The sequence below is a fragment of the Puntigrus tetrazona genome, chromosome 18 (genome assembly GCF_018831695.1).
Source record: "Puntigrus tetrazona isolate hp1 chromosome 18, ASM1883169v1, whole genome shotgun sequence".
Lineage (NCBI taxonomy): Eukaryota > Metazoa > Chordata > Actinopteri > Cypriniformes > Cyprinidae > Puntigrus > Puntigrus tetrazona.
Genome location: NC_056716.1, coordinates 25,590,885 through 25,612,135, shown reverse-complemented (window position 1 = coordinate 25,612,135; position 21,251 = coordinate 25,590,885). Strand labels below are relative to the sequence as shown.

Sequence of the window (21,251 nt, the reverse complement as noted above, 5' to 3'; positions counted from 1 at the left end):
GCACGGATTCCCTTTATTCATGATTTATTTATTTGTTTATTTTCAACTGTACTAGTTTATTGCAATCTGGTTAATTCACATTTAAAAAGCAGACATCATCCAGTTGCACTGAAATCAATGATATTCATTTTTACAACATCCATAAGGCCCATGTACTGGAAAATCCAATCAAAACCATTATGTTTTTAACTTTTTTCTTTATATGTTTTTTGTCTTTTTACTGTAATTAGAAAAAAGAAAATATATAACAATAATAATAGAAAGGAAAAATATTACGACTGGCAAGCAATCACAGCACAGCACAAGTACCTATTTACTGCAAGAAATAAATGGTACAAATAAATCAACAAATAAAAGGGCTGAGAATATATGCATTGAAAAAGAACAAAATTGGCACGTATGAAGTTTGATACATGAAGCAACAAAGGACAAGATATGTATTTCTAGAGATTAAAATCAGGCAGAGGGTGTCTTTTCCATCCGTTGTTTTTTTTTTTTCCATCTTTTGTCCCCAAAAAAAAAAAAAAAAAAGCAAGAAAAAGCAAAAAGAAAACGGGGAGAAAATAAGGAACACACAACCAGGAAGAAGGGACGATAAAAAATACTGCACGTAGAATACCTTTTTCTCTCCATCTCCTTTTTTTCTCTCCTTTTCTTTTTTAATAGCATATCCCATTAATATTCATTCCCCACCGTTCGTAATAGCTGCGCCTGGTGGCGGAATCGTTAGAGTTTTACATGTGAGTAGCAAATGACACTTTGATTGGCTGTGATGTTGAAATGTTCCTCCCCCACCGGGCCTGGGTCGGGGTTCTAGGCTGAACCGGGAGTCCTGCGGGGCCCGGTCTCACTGTGCGTGCTGGCTCAGTGTGTGGTTCTGCAGGGGAACAGAAGAGAACACATGAGGAGAGAAATAATAAGCTACGTGCCCACACCTCCACCCGTCTCCTTCGCTCTCTCCCTCTATCCATCTCTCTTTCCATTTACCCACCAGGCCTGTCCGTCCATCTCAAGGCTAGCAGCCCCACTTTGACAGAGGAGTTCGAGCTCTGCAGCCACGAGCGAACACCTTCCTTTCTTCCCATTTTCTTTCTTCTCCACACCCTCCCATTAAATATTGGGCACATGTGCACTTGCGATCCCATTCATCCACCCACTCGCACACGCGCCACACTTCCGCAACATTCGTCCTGGGTTTGATTTAGAGTTCTCTGTTTCTAATGCAAAACACTGATTTGTTTATTCTGGAGTATTGGATACATGTTTATGAATCTTTTACATCTTACGGGGCTCTCGTTCTATGGGCTCCTGAGAACAGAACATACATTTATAATAACATATCATCTCTCTGTACTGAAATGTTGGGGAAAAGTAGGAAAGTTGTGTGTCAAAATACAGCCTTAAAAAAACTAAACAAAACAAAGGTTCCAAAAGGGCGTTTAAAAAAACAGTTGTTAAAAAAAAACACTCTTGTCCAATTTTAAGGTTCCCTGAATTATAAAGGTTCATTATAGAAACATGGATGCTAATAGCACTTTTTTTTTAAGAACGTACAGTTTAAAAAAACTGGAAATTGAAACAATTTTCACTCATCAGCTGCTGGTGAATTTTACAATTAATGACGAAGAAATGGCAAGTTACACAGTGAATTAAACATGAAATTTTGATGGTTTAAGATTGAAATAATATTTTCTTGTCAAACATACTGCAAAACACTTTAATAGAAAGGTTTCGAAATGCGGAATAAGAACCACTTTTGGTTCCCCGGAAAACCCTGTCAGTAAACAATTCTTAAAAAATAAAGACCATCCCCTCCCTAAAAATATAAAGAACCCTTTGTCCAAATTTAAGGTTCCTAAAAGAACCATAGTTTCCAATAACACTATATTAAGAGTGTACACTTTTGAAAAAACTTCAAAAGTTGCTAGTAAGACACACATAACGAGAAAGACCACATTGAATTTGACATTGAATTAAACATTAAACATCATATTTGGTTGTAGAAAAACTAAAATAGTATTTTCTTGTAACATATACTCCAAAACACTCTTAAAAAGAAAGGTTTTCTCATCAATGCCGTAGATAAACCATATTTGTTTCCCCAAAGACACTTTCAGTGAGCATTTTATAAAAAAAATGATTTCTTAGTCTGAAGAACATATTGAAGATCTAAAGAACCTTTTGTGCAAATGAAAGGTTCCATAGAGGTTTAGGGTTCTTCAAGATGCCATCAATGCCAGTAAAGAGGTTTATATAAAAAAATAAAAATCATAATTTACTGCATGCACCGCTGTGAACAAAGGAATCCATAATGACCTAAAAATGGCCCAAAACCGGGATCACAAACAGATCAATCAGCCTTTGCGTGAGAGGTTAAACAGGAGCAGATATGCACAGGCTAAACAGTTATTGTGCTGCCATGGTCTCTCGGCAGCTCTGCTTTTCCGCATGCTTTTCCCTGGACCATAAACCCAATTCCCAAAGAAGAGCCGGCAATCATCCCACTTTCCCTCTCAAAGCTCCTTTCCCAGATTAATCTCTCCAAGAGAGATAGGCTGTGTTTTTATGCCCCGATATAAAAAAACGGAAAGGGGGAGACAAATCTGAAGGATTAAACATGGTTTTTCGTTGATAAATACTTATTCTTATTCTTCGTCCTCTTATCTTAGTGCACATATTTCACAGATGATTGCTGGCAAAAGGGGATGGGCAGTTCCATCCGAGGAAGGCCAAACCACTGGGTCTTAAAACCCCAGACCGAATCAATGGCAGCCTGTCAAGGGATGCGCGTCTCGCGTCCTCCTTCTCTTTCCATCCCGGCCTCTCTCTCTCTCTTTTCCCGCCCCTCCTGCGTGGAACAGAGAGGAGACGCGCACGAGGAGGGCTCTTGAGCGAGGAGACGCATCTCTCTGGGAGCCACTGACCCCATTATGAGAGCAAAGCGCTTCTCCTTTTGCATCGAGTTGCCTGCGCTGCCGGCCCCCTTCCAGCAGAGGCCAGCCTTGTCTATGTCTCGCTCGGAGCTCCACCGGAGAGGAGAACGGAACGGAGGTGCACATCGGACAAAACCCAAACATATTGCAAATCATTTGTCCTCATCATCAAGCACCTGTTTCACATATCTGAATTACAACAAAACGGAACGGGAATAAGCGACGGTGTGGAGAAACGTAACCGAAAAGAATCCTGGGACTCGCATGACAATGAGCAATGAGTCAATACGGCGTACCTGCCTGCACTGTCACATGTGCACATGTCAAGAGCAACTAACGACCCAATTTACCCAAACCTGCCTTAGCTGAGTCCCCAAGAATATGCTGCTGCTCAATCAATTATCAGTTATTCCCCACAAAGCCAATCCCCCTCCAAACTCAATCTTCACCTGCTGCAGAGCCAAATGCAACTCAGCCATAGTCATTATATACCTGATACTACGACTCTATGTGAAACCAAATTAACATCTGTGTCGCCTATGTTTTCATTTACGCTGATGATCATGACAACAAAACAATAAAAACACTAATAATAGTAATAATAATCTCATGTCATTTAATTTCGATTCATTCAGTACTGGCATTGATCATGTGGTCGTGACTTGTTTTTGACGTCTTAAGTTAAGAATAAAGTACTACATGTTGTTAAACAGACAGTTTTGTTCCTGGTTTCTGATTGGTCAACATCGCATTCCAGTTAAAACGCACAATACAGTGTCGGAGCCCAGGTCTGGCTCTAACATTGTCCTGAAACAGCTACTGCACGCTCAGCTCTACGTTCCTGTCTACACTATACACCTTTCCCATAAAAAAAAGTGAATATAGAATAGAATAACTAAAAGCATGAAATAAAGATACATTTATATTTATTTTTTAACTTAAAATATATACTAAAATTAAAAAAAAAAAACTATACATATACACACAAATACATTTATTTAAATAATATATCTGTGTGTACTATGCATATTTATTATGTACATATAAATACACACATACAGTAAATATTTCAAAAATATTTACAGGTTTTTTATTTGTATTTTATATATATATATATATATATATATATATATATATATATATATATATATAAATAATATATAAACATGACATTTTTCTTAAATGCATGGGTGTATATTTATATGTACACACAGATACTGTGTCGAGAAAAACTTTTAGTTTGGATGCAATTAATTGTGACGATTTGAAATTTGATTTTATTAAGCGTTTTATTTTTTCAATCAAAACCCAAATTATAAAGTTTGCAATACATGACTATAAAAATGTCATATTGAATAATACACGATGTACACAATGTTCAGCTTATAACCTGCAATATATACACTTACTCTGTGTTTTTGTGTGGGCATCGTGAATTTGTTTAAATTACTATTGCATCTTAAATTACTATTGCATCTTATTGCATGTGTGTGTGTGTGTGTGTTTATGTGTGTGACAGATAGAGAGATTGCGTATATATTCAAGATCTTAGAGTAAATTTGTTTCAAATACCATTGCATTCTTGGATTTGCTTTAAAATAATGTGTAAATAAGAGCATGTCTGAATTGGAGTGTCCGTATTTGTGACAGAGAAAGAGGGAGTGTGTGTGATTGAGTGTGTGTGTACGGTCTCCCCCAGGTTGTCAGGGCTGTGTGGAGCTGTATTGATTTGGAGGTGGAGGGACAGAGAGGCAGTGTTGTTCCCTGGGGTCTAGGGTTACACCAGCACTGCAGTGGCCTGATGGAAACTGCACAGTAGGACTGAAGGGGTGTGGGGAGCCCGACCTAACATACAGTACACAACCTCCTTCATGCACACACACAGATCCTTGACTAAAACAAAAGACATGCGCTCAGACTCCCCAGAGCACACATGTACATATCTCACATAAACACACACATGGCCACTAGCCACAATCAACAGCCACCGTCGGCTTATTTCATGATCTCCGACATATACGAGCCACTGTGGTATCATACATCTGCTCGGTCTAATCACACACACCCTGTCGTACTTCAGCTGCCCACCGCACACACACACACACCCCAACACATCTATTTCCATCGCTCCGATATCTCTCTTGAAAGATGGCAGCTGATGTGTGGGCGATCAAACCAGCAACACTTGTTTAAATTAGTTAATCAGTGTGTTGGAACAAACACATTTTCAGGCCGGTCGCAGTTTGTTCTCTTCATCTGAGCGCGTCGTCGGGGGCAGCGCTATTGATTAAGCCGCAGGCGATCGATCGCCAGAATGGTGTGTGTCTCTGAATCTGATAATGACTCGCAATATGACATCAGTGCAATGCAGCTGTAATTGATATATTCTTGAAGGGGGGAAGTTCGAGCGGGAGAGGTGGGAAACACAGAGGAAGGCTGTTTAAACAGTCATGGATGAACTGCGACTGAATGCACCGCGAAACGCGCTATTCGTCGAAACAGTTGCACGAGAACTTTAACACGCTCACGGCTCACGCGCCGTTGTTGTTGCAACAGAAATGCGACAACTTCCTCTCCATTTCAAGTGCAGTTTTAGGCGCTTATTGTATTTTTATTCGTACACCTGATCGCTGCAACGCGAGGAGGGCACGGAGTAATGCGCGGAACAGCCTCCTTACCCTTCCCTCCCTTGGCTTGGTGACGGAGCGGGTGGAGGCGGTGCGGTGGGCAGAACAGCCCCTGCGAGCTCAGTCAATATCTACGCTGTCATTGTTTTCCTAAACTGGTTATAAAAGAGAGGCTAAATCCTGCGGAGCTGTGCACTCCTGGGAAATATGGCCCAGTCACATTACTGATGCAGTGACTGCGAGACTGCTGCACTCACCGAGGGGGAGGAGGAGGAGGAGGAGGAGGAGGAAGGGGGAAGCGGTGGGGAGATAAAGATAAAGGAAAATCAAATCTACGTTTCCCTACACAGCCTCTTTTCACACACAGAGCATGCACATACAGCCGGACCGAGCGGCTGTCATGTCACTTTCAATCAGGGCTGTTCGTGTGCGCGAGCGTGTGTGTGCCGCAGGGCCCCTGGCTCCCGGCTCCGTGGTGCCCCCTGGGGACGGTGCAGTGTCAGTGAAACTCTAATGTGTTGGCTCGTTCTGCAAGAGCGAACAGAGCGAGAGAGAGAAAAGAGTGTTGCTGGAGAGGGTGGCCGTTCTGTCAGTAAACTGTTTTTCGTAACAGGATTCTTTGGAATTACTGACGTCTATGAGTTGACCTCAGAGCGGTGCAAAACGGCGGCTCCCCAGCGAAACGCACGCAGAGGCACATACACCTCATGTACTGTATGATTTGGAACAAAAATTATGTAATACGTTCATATCACAAATTAAAACACTTATTAAAATAAAACTTTTTTAAATTTGAAAACATATAGTTTATACATTTGTATAAATACATTCTATGAAATTCTATGCTATTTAAATTTATTTCATTATTTATTATTACGTTAAGTAAATGCATGTTTTACTTAAAACTATGTTTTACTTCAAACTTAAAGCATGTTTTACTTTAAAAATAAAATGTGTACACAATTCTTTGTGTGTGAGTGATCATCTACATTAGTACATGTAATATTTGGTCACAGGTATATTACCTATATTGCATACACAAACACACATACACACACATGTATAGTATCAATACGTTATGATACAAGAGGAGAAAGAGCCACTCTGCACTGCACACTGTATTACTGTATCTAGATTCTCACTCACACACAAATGAACAGACAGTGTGTCTCTGTGCTATCGGGTTTATAAAGTGCTCTCAAGTCTGTCTGCTGTCTGTCTGTATGGCTAAACATAGACAAGGAGAGGAAATACTGAAGCTGATACAAAAAGAGAAGAAAAGGGGGTTTAGAAAGAAAGAGAGAGGGATCATGAATGAGAAAGACAGAGAAAGAGAGAGAGTAAAGTTGTCAAAAAGAGAGAGCGTGAATGAGTGTGAGAGAAAGAGAGAGAGTTGGGGGCTTTGCTCTTAGGACGCTAGTCTGTCCCTCTCTGCTCCGTTTTTAACACAAAATGAAAAATCACCTTTGCCGCCTGGTGCACTTTAGAGTAGCTTATTTTTAGACCCGCTTGACAGTCTTCCAATGGCCGGAGACTAGCAGATGGGCTGTCTTAAAGCTTCATATGCTCCCAGCTCTCACCTCCCAGAGACAGGAAACTCACTTGGGAGTGTGCTACAAATAAATGCCCCCCTGCCCTGCCCCTGGATTCCCTCATCCCTCCCCTCTTCCCACCTACTCACACCATTCTCCACCCAGATAGTGCCTGTCCCTGAATTTAGCACCTTCCCTGCAACTACGTCCTGCTGTACTGAAGTGAACTATATCCATGTCACTGTCCGAATGCTCTCCCTCCTTTCTGGCCTGATCAGTACACAAGTGTATGTGTGAATCTGAATGAAATGTAAACATAAATATGCTTATGATAGATGACCTAGAAATGAGCTCCCACTAAGCCGAGGTGTACTATTACGAATAAATACTCAATTTAGAAAAAAAATAAAGATATTACATTTATTTATTATTCTTTTATATTATTTACTTTATGGACACGTACCAAAATAAAAAAATTAAAAATAATAATAAAAACACACACACAAATATATTTACAATGTGCAAAGCTATTACTATTAAAAATGTATAGTATGTAAAGCTTTTATTATTAATTCATTTAAATGTACAAACTATGTTTGTATTATACACCACTATATGCAAATAACTGATACAAGATATATGTGCACCTAAAATTGTGCACACAATAATAGTGGCATAAACACACCTGTTCACAATTTCAGATGTGGTTCATTTGGATTCATAAACTTTCTTTATGCCTTTAGCATCTTGTAGAGAAAAATCCAGGTGATATTGGTCAAAACCTGCATGGTTGTTTTGTTCTTTGTGAAAGGAGCAGAGGGAGTTATTCCACTATGACTGACCTCCTCTGACCTCTGTGCTCCAGGGCGGCCTCCTCACATTCATCACACACACACACACACACACCCCACCATCACACATGCTCTGTTTACACTCATAAATACTGTATATCTGACATCGGTACGTCTCTGTCAAGCACCAGGTTGCCAAATAAATACTAAATGTACATGGGATTAATTATACAGCGATGATGTACATAAGCAACTCGATGATGTAATCTTCAGCAACAGAGTAGAGCTGGCTCTAAAAGTCAACATACGCTGTCGGCTGTCTTTAATATAACATTTGCCACATTCTGCAGGCATCAAATAGTGGCACATTACTGCCGTACAGATGGACCCTTGAATCAGTAACAAAATTTATCATTACAGCCATAATTTGTAGTAATATATATATACTTATATATATATATATATATATATATATATATATATATACATACATACATACACTAGTATTTAAAAGTTTAGGATCAGTGAGTCTCCCTTTTCGTTGAAGAATTTAATACTTTTTATTCAGCAATGAATGTAAACCCGAAAACAACACTTGCAGTATTGATAATAACAATAGAGCACCTTATTAGGAACAAATTAAAAAGATTTGCTTAATGATTGCTAAAAATTCATCACAGGAGAAAATGATTTAAAATTTATTCAACTAGAAAACAGTTTCTTGAAACTGTTTTGTTTCACAATATTACTGTTTCTACAGTTTTTAATCAATTAAATGCAGCACAGAGACTTTTTTATTTCATTAATGATGGATAAACTGTTGTAAGTAAAGTTAGAAAAAGCCATTTCATATTAACAATGTTTTAAACTAGCCTTTAAATGCTAAATACAGTCACCATAGTAAGGCTGTCCGCTTGTAAGCAGTCTCTAATATAAAATTTCACACGTTCTGCAGGCATCAAACAACAATACGCAGACATAAAGACAGACTACATACAAAAACAGCACACGCATGCATGCACAAGCCCTTATGGACATGCACACACAGTTGTGCGTTCGTGAGATCTGTGGAGTGTGGAGGTTCGAATGTTAGATGAGCTCGGTGGCCTCGGTAGAGCCGTGTCATGGGCGATAGCACTGCGCTAGGCTAACACTAGGCTACGCTACGCTAGCTGTGTTCTGCCACTCAGAGATGCACTCAAAGTACACACACTCTCTTTCCATGTCATAGCCTCACTAAAACCCTCCCTGCTTCCCCTCAGGGAGGAGGTTTTGACTCCAAAGCAGCCCTAAACTAAGACAGAGAGAGAAAACGCATTACGCGGTGAACGATGCGGCGTGCAGCGAGAGAGAGAGAGCGAGAGAGGGCTAGTGTGTGTTATCTACAGCCAGTCAACGTCAACACTTTGTTGTCACAACGATATGTGAGCCTAGCAGGCAGAGTGCGGGTGAGAGCGAGGAGGAAAAGAGAATAGGAGAGTGTGTGAGGTGTGCTGTCAGAGCTGTGTGATTTATAGAGTGTGCTGTCAGACTCCAGCTGCTGAACCAAAGTGTCAGGTTGAGAGAGACCCCTACCAGTGTCTGTGTGTTGAGAGAGAAAAAAACAGACGAACAGAATGAGAGAGGAGTCAACTTTTTAAAGGCCATATTCTACACTTCTGTGGCATTTTTTTGTCCACTTGTAATGTTAGAGAAGCTTTCTTGACATTAAAACACTATAGCACTTTGGTTCTATATAAAACACTGTCCTACTCAGGCGTGACATAATTTGTTTGTTGACATCAAACATAAAAATAGGGTCTGATGTGTGAGACAAAACAGCCAATAAGAACAGTTCTCTCTGTTTACTCACTCACAAACACATACATTTGTTTTTTCTTGTTTTTTAATTTTTCATTTTTATACTTTATACTACATATTTTTATACTTTAAAATGTAATATTTTAAACTTCCGCAGTCAGCCTCTCCTCATTTATAGCTAATGATTAATGTAAACTAAAATGCAGTAAACAGCATTTACAGTGACTTGTCTAGTTAGAATTAAACAAACTGTTTGCTACTGTGCCTTTAAGACTTTTGACAATAAAGATAATAAAGTTCAATGCCACATTCAAAATCTAGGATTTGATTAATCTTAACCATTTGCAGAACTTTGTAAAATAAATAAATTAATTTAAATAAATTAATAAAGGATTACAAATGCTTCATTATTTATTACAGGATTTGGAAAAATGTGACCTTTTAAATATTTGACCTGGCCAAATATTGTCCTATCCTAAAAACCATACATCAATAAAAAGCTTGTTTATTCAGTTTTAGATGACGTATAAATAAATTTAAACAATTGACCTTTAGACTGGTTTTGTGGTCCATAGTCACATTGAACAACAAATTCTATCATTATTTAATCTTATGTCATTCCAAACCTGAATGACTTCCTTCTACGGAACACAAAATAATATTTTTTGACAGATTTTATCCACATAATGAAAGTTAACACAGCACTAACCGATTTTCATTGAGACATTTTTCAAAATATCTTCTTTAGTGCTCCAGAAAAAAATAAAGCCATACAGGTTTGAAACGGCATGAGGGAGTAAATAATGACAGAGTCTTCCTTTCTGGGTGAACTATTCCTTTAAGATAAAGTCTGCTCATCTGTTATGCTATGTTAATGAGCGAGGCAAACAGAGTGAAGTATCCACAGTTCCCAAACCCTCCAGATCACAGCTGCGCTCAGTGTGCATGCGCGCGCGTGTGCGTCGAGCGTTGAGAGTGTCGAGCAGCGAGAGTCATCTCACCGACAGTGCTTAGACTCATACGTCACTGTCACAGCCACGACAGTTCCAGTCCCGAGCTGGCAACCCGCACGCGAGACAACAACACACACCACGCAGCGCGGAGCTGTAGCGCCACAGCACAACCCTGCTCAACTGTCATATCTGACTGGGGCATGTGCCGTACACACCCCCTCCTTCTTCTGTTGTCTTCACATTTTCATTTCAGCTCGCTTTCTCTCATGTTGCGTCTCAACATATCCTTCGCTCTGTCTGTGCGTTAAAGGAACAGGCTACCATGAGAGACGGATATGAGAAAACGCTTTATAGTGATCCCAGTGGACACATCTCTTTTTTTTCCCCCTCGCTCTTCCTTACCCCCTCCCTCTCTCCTTCTCATGCCAGTCCCCAAATTATTTAATTTAGCGCAGACACCATATCTCCCTATGTGCCATCCCGCTGAAGTTCTCTCTCCCTCCACGTCCTCCTCCCTTCTTTCCTCCACTTTATAGATTGTTCCAAGCAGGGGTATTTCGTGACAGAATCAGGAGTGTGGGTGGGTTCGCTGGAAAATTTGCAAAAAGGCATTTACTTCATTTTTATCTCAACATAAACACGCACGTGCACGCTCGCGGTCCGAAACCGGTGTCCCACGTTGTAATAAATGAATGCGAATGTGTTGATTTACTCTGAAGATTAGTGCCGCCCCATGGTGAGTGTTTTTGATTTGAATTCGCCAGGCCGGGGCTTTGCTTGAATCTCCGTCTCAGCAAGGGCAGAGCAACAAAACAAATGCAAACAGGTAAACAACTTAAACATGTCCCCTCCGATTCTAGTTTACTCCAATGCCCACCGCCTGGAGAATTTCCATCGAAAAACCGTGTGGCAATGTAAATCCGTAACACCATGACACACTTTGGTACGGCAGCATATTTAGATAACCGAATACATTAGCGAACGGTTTCATTAGTTCATTATCAACTCTTGGCTAAGTTCCCGCTATTCGTCCTATTCTCATATCACCGCTCTAAAGCCATCAGAGACATTGGAGGCCTAGCGTGTGGCTCCAGACTCAGGGATGTCACGGTCTTCGAGAGGGAGCTGTTCTAAACACAGGGCTCATAGCTTTAGCTGGAGACACTATACTGCAGTCCCCTGACAACCCCTCAACCAGCCAGCCAATCAGCAGCAGGTAAGGTGGATTTGAGGAGCTGTAGGCATGTGTGTGTGTGTTGGGGTTAGGGCTCTGAAGAGAGCCCCCCAGATCCCCATTCTAATAACGTACACTGCCACTCCAGACGCAAGGGCAGCTGGGACATGCACACACACACTGGCACTAATAAAATTGAGCATCACAATAGAAACCTATATCAATATCTACAGCACACAAAAGCAGATTCAAAGCACACCAGACAAACGTACATTATAAATCTAATATGACGCATAATAGAACAGATTCTATGGATGTTTTTAGTGCATCTACACTTGTTAACGCCTTGATTTGCTTAATATGGGTTATAGGAGTAAAAAATGTGCCTATATGTTAATATGCCAATATTATATCTAGTTTAAGATGGGTTTTATATAGTCTGAATAAAATGTCTGTGGTGATTTTAAACTCACCTGAATATTTTGAGCGCATTGCTGTGTTGTTGCTAAGGTGGCTCCTTGAATGGTTCTGTGTTCTAGGTGACAACTGCCGTAAACCAAATAATTACATATTATGAAATTTTAGTTTCAGTCTTTGGGATTTATTTATATGTTTATTTATTTACGGAGTCTACCCTACAAAAATGGTCCAATCAGTTCACGAATGATAATAACTGTATTGTTATTTTTGCCTACATTTTTAATATACTCAAAAGTCTTGGAAAAGGAGTCTCTTATGCTCAACAAGATTGCATTTATTATTACAGCATTATGAAATATTACGAAATATTATTACTATTCAAAATTTTCTAATTTAATATAAAATATAATTTTGATGGCAAAGCTGAATTTTCACAGAAATCATTCTAATATGCTAATCTGGTTCTCAATAAACATTTTATATTATTATCATTGTTGATGTATCACTGCTGTTGTATTTATCTGTTGCTGTTGTATGTGTGGCTTTTTTGTGAAATCTGTGATAAATAGAAAGTTCAATAGGACTGACAAAATAAAAAATAAAAACATCCATCTGACCCCAATTTTCTGAATGGTGGTATATACATAACTTTAAATACTTCAAGTTAAGTATTTGAATGATCTCATAACCTTAAGTATAACCATTAACAGTAAAGGTTGGGATAAACTGTCTACCTTGTCTCCAAAATGTGCAACACAAAATACAAATTGTAGTTTGAAATCATACAAGCTCTTCCTCCACCTCTGTGAAAAACGGAAAGTGTGAGAAAAAGCGAGTGTGTGTGTACGCCTTGAAGAACGCCGCCCCCTTACATCACTCCACTCCGTGCTGTATGAGAACTCACAGCCCTCAAATATTCAACACTTTCGCAATGTCAAGGGGGGGTGGAGGGAAGAGAGAGACAAGAAGGCATCAACAAACAAACAAGTGCAAAGACCCCCCTCCTTCCCTCATTCACACACGCGCACACACTCACACACTCACTCACCCATCCATCCAAACTGCTGAGTACGGTTAAATATTAACCAGTGCTAAAGGAAACACCATACACCCACGTGCGCACACACATGCCAGCGGGGAAGGGATACAGGGCGTGGGGGGAATGCGGCGCCCCCTGGAGGGCTCAATCAGAACCGGCAGTGTGTAAAAATGAGGAGCGCTGTCAGAGAGTGACAGCAGTGCCTATGGAAGGGCCGAAGGGTGGGCGGTTGGGAGTTCACCTGGGGAAACAAAATAACAACTGAAAGAAAATCTACACGCACACACACTCACTCACACAAAAAGTCTCTGAAGTTTCTAACAAAGGAGTGGAGGATCCAGCAGAGTAGGTCTAGCTGCGCTGATCGGGGCGAAGCATCACTTATTTACCAGCTTACATCTGCACTATTTATGGGGCACCAGGGAGAGGCAGAAAGGAAAGAGGGAGACGGAGAGAGAGGGGTGGGTGGGGGCAACACAGAGGGGCTAAAATATGCATGGGGGCTGGCTCTTCTGGGAGCCAGAAAAAAGAAAATGGGAAAGGGAGAAAGAATGAGAGACATAAAAAGGCGAATGAGAGAGAGAGAGCGAGAGAGAGAGTTGGAAACAGTTTGAGGAAGGGAGGGAGTTGGTGGGAGTGCGAACGAAAGAAAGAATTAGAGACAAGATAAAGGATGGAAGCAAACTTTGCCATAAGGGAGAGGGGGATGATACAGTAACGTGTCTTATGAAGGCTCATGGGAAGACGAGGATTAACACAGAGTGGGGCCGCACTGGGAGGGCATGCTGGGTAGGGCACGTAGGCCATGCCAGTCCATCCATTCAGTCTTGTTAACAGCATACACACACGTTCAAGTTTTCACCTGGGCAGGAGTGGGGTAAAACCCGGCACGGAGCTGTTGGTGCGACTGACTGCTCTATTCCTCACCTCCGTCACCACTCAGGTGGGCCCGGACTGGATGCGGGGGGACGGAGCGGATGGGAGTGATGCGGTGGACCCGCTGAGCCATGGGCTGGTGCGAGTATCTCGGTTGGCCGGCCTCAGGGTGAGGCAGACAGTGACCGACAGGGTCCAGCGCTCCCCCTGCTGCTAAATGGACTGACCGGCCATATGCCCAGCGCCGCCGGCCTTATATCACTGTCACGCCGCGGCCGAGGGCTCACATGGAGGGGTGGGGCATTTGAACCATGCAGGAGATTTAGGTCACACCCCCCAAGCCCTTAAAATATTAAGTCATGGACCTGAGTAAGCTATTAACCTCACACCCTGCTACTTATAAAGACCCACCCACCAACACACACAGGCGGGCGCAGGAGGGGGCTGCAGGGATGGTGGCCCATAGCTCACAAAGATGAATGTAACTTGGACTAGGGCAGGATGCAGCTGACCCCAGCGGCCTGTGGCAGCCACTGTGGGCTGAGTTATTCACAGTCCTGCCCCTACTCAATCTGTCTGCCCCATAATCAGCACAGAGAGAGAGAGAGAGAGAGAGAGAGAGAGAGAGAGAGAGAGAGAGAGAGAGGGAGAGAGAGAGGGAGAGAGAGAGAGAGAGAGAGGGAGAGAGAGAGATAAACAATCACCTTCATATACTTTATATACACTGACCTAACAATAATCTTTATGTACTGTTGCTAAGTTCTTAAAGGACAAAATTTGTGTTTTATCTCTAAAGTGGAGAAATGGGATTAAGAAAGGTTCAATGCGAGTCAGATTCAAACACACATCTAGAGGTCTTCTCTGACGGGACAAGCTTTGGGTTACGTTTGGGTCAGATTTCATAAAACATGCACAAACTGCTAGACTCCTACAACAATCTCTATCCACAGATTCCAATAGATGTGACAGGATTTTGGCAAAGGAATCTCTCACAGCAACTGTAAATATGACTGCACCATATTGCAAACTGAAGGGAGTTCTCATAAGGGTCACGATTTTGTTGCTTTAGCAAACCAAAATTACAATTCTTCAACCATTATATTGGTTTACTCGAATACTTAATACTCCATTCCAAGAACAATCAAGAAAAAACGGCCATAAAATCCTTTGACAATCTTGAATCTAGTGCTGGTATTAACGGAGTGTAAGGTTGCACCACTACAGACAAGTCCCTAAAGGAGAATCAACCAGTTAGCAGTAACTTTTTTAACCAGTACATTTAGTTCTAGTCTTTTGGAAGGGACTGCGTGGGAAGAATGTGTGTGTGTGTGTGTGTGTGTGTGTGAGAGAGAGAGATTTAAATTCTGCCTGGCCCTTAGGCTTGGCTGAGATGTCTGCATTTGAGTTGGTGCTTAAATTGATACTATTTTTCACCTCACAGCTCTGTGATATCTCCAGCTAAACTTGAGTCAGCAGATGTGTCTCACTGCTCTGCCATGTCTGCATCCGCTGGGAATCATTACCACGGGTCAGGAACATCCAGAGGTGCTTAAAACCAAACCACAGCCACTACAATGTCTGTATTTCTATACAAAAACATCTTTTGGTTGGGCAATGAAGACACAAAACTCCTGCCCAACAAAGAACAAAACTACACTGTGGTTCAAAAGAACGTCAATAAAGAATACTCAAATGCATCAAAAATGACACATTTCTTAAATTGTGTTTACACTGACAGCAATTAACATTGATAGCAACAGCAAACACTACCAGTGTGAAAAAGTGAAACAGCAATAAACCACTGTAAGTTAAAAACGCACATCAAGGTATACAGTCATGTCAAAAGGGGACTTGGGGTGCCATAGCCTCATAAAGGAAAGTTATAGCAAAAAGTGCACAGAGTGTGGCAGCACTTTGTAAACGTGTGTGGCAGCTCTTACTCGCTAAAGTCTATATGTGTGTGAGTGTGTCAGTCTCTGAGTGGAGGGGTTCAGGGCCTCCCTCAGGGAACTCAGATAAAGGCTTCAGTAAAAGAGAGAGAGAGACTATATCTATCACAGTAGAACAGACAGAAAGAGAAACAGCTACAAAGACAAAAAGAAACAGAATAGAAGCTGGAAAGAAAGAAAGAATCAGAGACTCATCCGGAAAGAAATAACGTCAAGTGGACAAAGTGTGTTATTGTTACAGTAGTCAAACAGCTTTTGATGAGCTGTCAGGCATCAGATTGTGCTGTGAACTTGAGCGTGAACCTTTAGGGCATACAGTTGTCTGTATAGTATCTCTAACTGCTCAAGGCCATCTGAACTGTGATTAGTGTACATTCCTTCATACAGTATATATACAGTGTAGTGGTGCAGTGATTCCGTTTGATTTTACACAAAATGTGACAACACAGTACCAAAATATGTACTAAAAGTAAACAAAATGGCTATAAAATAAAAATAATAAATGTCTTAATATTTCATATTATAAAACATACTAGCACAAAAATATGCAAAAGTATTTGTTATATTAATAAATATTAATTATTTATACTATTACAAAGTTTGAATTAATACTTTCTCTCCCCAAACACCGAAATCCAAGCTGAGAAACACTGTACTAGTATATGTGTGTGTGAGTGAGAGAGAGAGAGAGAGAGGGAGAGAGAGAGAGAGAGAGAGAGAGAGAGAGAAATGCACAATGTCTATGAATGGCAATCTGCTTTTGTATATGCATTGCAAATGTGAGTGAGAATGGGCCCGGGACAGCATTCCCAGTTGTCTGCCCTGATGATTCACACGAGCGTGTGTGTGTGTGTGTGTGTGTGTGGATGAATGTGAGTTCCAGCAGTCACAGCAGGTGGTGTGATTGATTTGCAGAGTAATGGGTCTAATCGTTACTGGCTTGAGGATGCACCTTGTTTTCTCCTTTAATTCCCTTATTAGCTGTGATCTGTGTCACATCTGTGTCTATCAGGGCTAACTGAGATCGACTACAGAATCTCACAATATTATAAACATCACAAAGCAGACACACGTTTTGCTACTACAAGGACATTCATTGTACATATAACACATAAAATATGATAAGAACACATTAAAATATGAACATCCAAAGTGATTCCTTGGTTTTCTAGAATACCTCATCATTGGTCAAATAATGTCAAACAGATTTCCTACGTGCAGCAGTTCCTCTAGGTATATGTTTTTCTTCTCACTTCTTATGTAACTGTGGATTTTACACTGAATTGTAAGAGCAATATTTTTAAAAAAATAAATCATGGCTGTTAACACATTAAATATCCACAACCACCATAAGCAGGTCTTGTAAAAGTGAATTTTGGACTTCTAGAAAGTCATAATTGTTCACTTCATTTTGTTGCACTGCCATGTGCTTCTGAATTACTCACCTGGAGCTCAGTTTGGAAGAAGAACTTCTGCGGACACTGGGAGCAGTCGTATATCTTGTCCTCCTGTCCGTGGACGGCAAAGATGTGCTGCTGCAGCTTATTGGCCTGAACAAACACTGGGGGGAAAAGGACAGAAGGGAAACAGTAGTCAAACGATTGGCTCAAATGTTTTACCCAAGAGTGTACAGTGAATTGGCTGTGAAAATAGCTGATTCGATTAAGAACTAATCCAGAGTGAGGAATTAAAGAAAAATCCATGACTACCAACTTTCACGCTTTGGGTAGGAGAGGGAGAATAAAAATAATGAATTTTTTGGATTTGAGACAATGTGTCGGCACTGAGGAAAGAGGAAGGGGGAGGGGGCGTTCTCAAATGAAAAGCTCTCAAACTCTCTTTATCGGAGAGCAGGGGATGACAGCCGGAGATGGAGGGAGAGACAGAGACAGACTAAAGTATCCCCACCAGACCTTGTGATATTTATCAATAAATCATTCCTCTTTCCTCGGGTTTTTAAATTCCGTTCGTGTATTTTTTTTTTGTTTCAGTAAACTTAAGTTTGCTGTGTGTGGAGACTATGAATTATTGAGCGTCCCTGGAGGAGAAGGCATCCGCTTACTTATTCATGAGCCACACAGGAATAGTGTTAAAGTTTAAAAGAGGACTGCGTACCTGTAAGGGAGGAAAGGGGGAAGAGAACGTGGTGTAGCCAAACAAACTCGGTAAAGGTGAAAGAAAGACAGAGAACTAATCCGCAAGGAGGAAGAGAGAGAGGGAGACAAAGGGACGGACAAGGCAAAAGAACAAATGATTTGATCAGAGGGATGGAGGGAAGGACGAATAGAGAAGCAAAAGAGAGTATACAGTGAATATGGAAGGAGCTGGAACTGGGAGAGGAGTAATAAAGAATGGGTGAGAGAAGAAAAAAGATGAATAGAATAAAAAAAAAAACTGCAAAATTATCTGGAGAATAGCGTGTTGGGGACAATATGGCCTCCAACACCAGTCTTTAATGTTGACAAGCTCAAGTAATGATTTCTGATTCCCAAAGGTTAGCTGACAAACAGTCCAAAGTGACTTTCAAACTTAGTGTGAAGAGACACACACTCACTGGGCCTGTTTAACTAAATGCACACGTACACGGAGGGTCCTACCCTGGAGAGCGAGAGCGGATTACACTGCCTTTCTATAAACCTGCCCTTTATTCTCTGACCTCTCCTCTCCTGAACACACACACGGATCTTCTCACCTAAAAGACATTCAGCATGACAACTGGCCTACAGAAAAAGCTAACAGTTTGTATGTGATACTTTACAGTGTAAAAAAAATGGCCATTATGATTCGACAAGGCCAGTAACTGTGAGTTCTTGTTTGTCTTTTCTACTGAGGTGCCTTCTGGTCTACTGAAAATGGAACGTCTGACAGGGGCTCGATCTGCCCAGGGGTCATGAATCCCACCAGGCATCGCAGCGGGAAAATCAGCTCTCATTAGCTTTAGCATCAGCTCAGCAGGTCCCCTGCACGAACCGCAGCCTCCTGTCTTGGCCACGTAGAACTTTATTAACCATTGTGTGCATAAGAGTGTCTCATAATATCTCTCTTCTATCTCAGGTCTAGTGAAACTGAGCTTTCTTTGTATAATGTACTGTGTATATGTATAGTAAATGTGTATATTTTGATCTTATATGCATTATAGAAGCCATAAACTGATCCATGTTCTTAAAGTCCATGTCTGGTCTTTCTTCTCTCTCACCAGAATGAACAATGAATTTAATAGTTAATTCAGTTCAATTAGCAGGACAAGGAGGAGAAATGGAGCAGAGGAATGGAGAGGAGGAGAGGGGGTGAGTGGTGGCGATGAGGATGAGATTGAGAGAAGGGGAGAAAAAGAGAGAGAAGAAACGAGAAAACCAACAAATAAGAGAAATGAGACTGGATGAAACAGACCATGAGAACAATAACGAAATAGATGAGAACAAAATGAGACGAGAAAACAAAAAGAAAAAGAACAGAAAAGATTAAAAATAAAGAAACGGGGCCGAAAGAAAAGAAAAGAAATGAGATGAGCAAAAACAGAGTAGAATATGTGATCAAAGGAACAGAAGAGAGAAGAGAGGGAAAAAAAATATAAACAAAGAGAAGAGAAGAGAAGTTAAAAGAAAAAAAGAGACGAGATGACATGAAAACTCAGATCAGATAAAAATACATAAAAATAAACAAGTAAATGAAAAGTAAACAACTGAAAAAAAACAGATGAAGAGAAGAAAAAACTAAAAAACTAAAAAAATGAAATGAGACAAGACGACAAGACAACAGTTACGATGAGATAAAAAAAACTAGTTGACAAGGAGACTAAGACAAGACGAGGCGTGAAAAGAGAAGCAGAAAGACAGCAATAAAAAAATAGAACAAGTAGAGACAGACAAGAAGCAAAGAGACGACAAAAAAGTAAAGTCACTTCTGCATGCAATTCTACATGAGGGATTGTGCTAAATGGTGCTAAATTGACTGCAGTTGGCCATATGCATGACCATGAGACTGTACACTGTGTGCTGTTACCCTCTCATCACTGGCAGTATGTATCCCCACCTCCCCACACTCTTTGACTGCCCCCGACCCTATGACCTCAACCCCACCAACCCCCTGGGCTGGACCCCTCACCTGTAAAGCAGACGGGACACTTGAAGGTGCCTCCCATGCCCTCGAAGCTGTGCTCGATCAGGTGACACAGGAGCTTGGCCGGAGAGTCAAACATCTGGTTACACAGCTTGCACTCATGATTGATGCCTTCCTCTGCAACACAAGAGCACGATACAACAGGTTACACACACCGGCAGGGTCAGACGGAGAGAATGAGAGACAGAGACACAGACACACGCTGCCAAAAGACGAGGCACGACATTTTTACACATTAACCGTCTGCGAGGGCGTCTGGTAAGCAAGTCTTTTCGAGATCTCTCGAGCGAACGGGGTCATTTTTCTGTTTCTTCCCGTCCTTGCACATCATTTGTGGTCCCAGGCTTATAATCTTCAGCTCTGGACAGTATGACCACCCGTCCCAACCCTCCTCCCCCTCCTCTGCCCAGTGCCGTCTCTTTCCCGGCCGGTAATTGCCTGCTGCCCCCCCAGTGCTGCAGGCTCTGTGCCCTCCCTCTGCCCGCTGCTCTATTTTAAGCCTGCCTGAGTGACATCAGTGCCGCCCCCTGCTGGTGTGGGACAGATGAAAGGTGGGCGTCGTGTCCTGGCTGGACGCCTCTGCTCTCGTCTTATCACCCACCCGCCACACAGGCCTGCGCCCGGCCCGCCTGCCTGCGCTCCATCAGACACCCGCCGCCGGACTCCCACCCTGATCCCCCCAACCCCTAACTGAGCCCTGGGGTATGGTAGACGCTGACACAGACCCCTGTCTTACCAAAGCATCCAGCACCCCGCCAGCCAGTGCAGACAGGCCCGAAGAGTCCCGCTGCTGAGCTACGGGGTGCGAGGAGGGTTAATAAAGTCTTCAATCATATATCCCCACCATCACCCTGACCTCCACCTCCCACCCCTCCCTTCCAAAAGCCACCTCCACCGATTCCAATCTCCGCTCCGTCTCAAAGGCCCACACAAGGGTGCTCTAATCCCCGTTTGAAAGGAGCGGGAGGAGAGGCGGAGGGGGCAGCGAGAGTGAAGGGGGATTGGCAAGGGCACCGCTTTGGTCTGTCCTCCCCCACT

General features: G+C 41.8%; 1 protein-coding gene across 3 annotated transcripts in view; it reads right to left on the bottom strand.

Moving 5' to 3' along the window:
* Positions 1-7: 7 nt before the first annotated feature.
* znf423 (zinc finger protein 423) overlaps positions 8-21,251 on the bottom strand; it is a 141,055-nt gene continuing 119,811 nt past the window's right edge. For all 3 annotated transcript variants that reach the window (XM_043264895.1, XM_043264896.1, XM_043264897.1), the window contains 3 exons: positions 20,199-20,330; positions 17,540-17,655; positions 8-877 (listed from right to left, as the gene is read on the bottom strand). In XM_043264895.1, the coding sequence (XP_043120830.1) occupies positions 848-877; positions 17,540-17,655; positions 20,199-20,330 (278 nt within the window). In that variant the 3' untranslated portion in view covers positions 8-847. The remainder of the gene's footprint in view (positions 878-17,539; positions 17,656-20,198; positions 20,331-21,251) is intronic.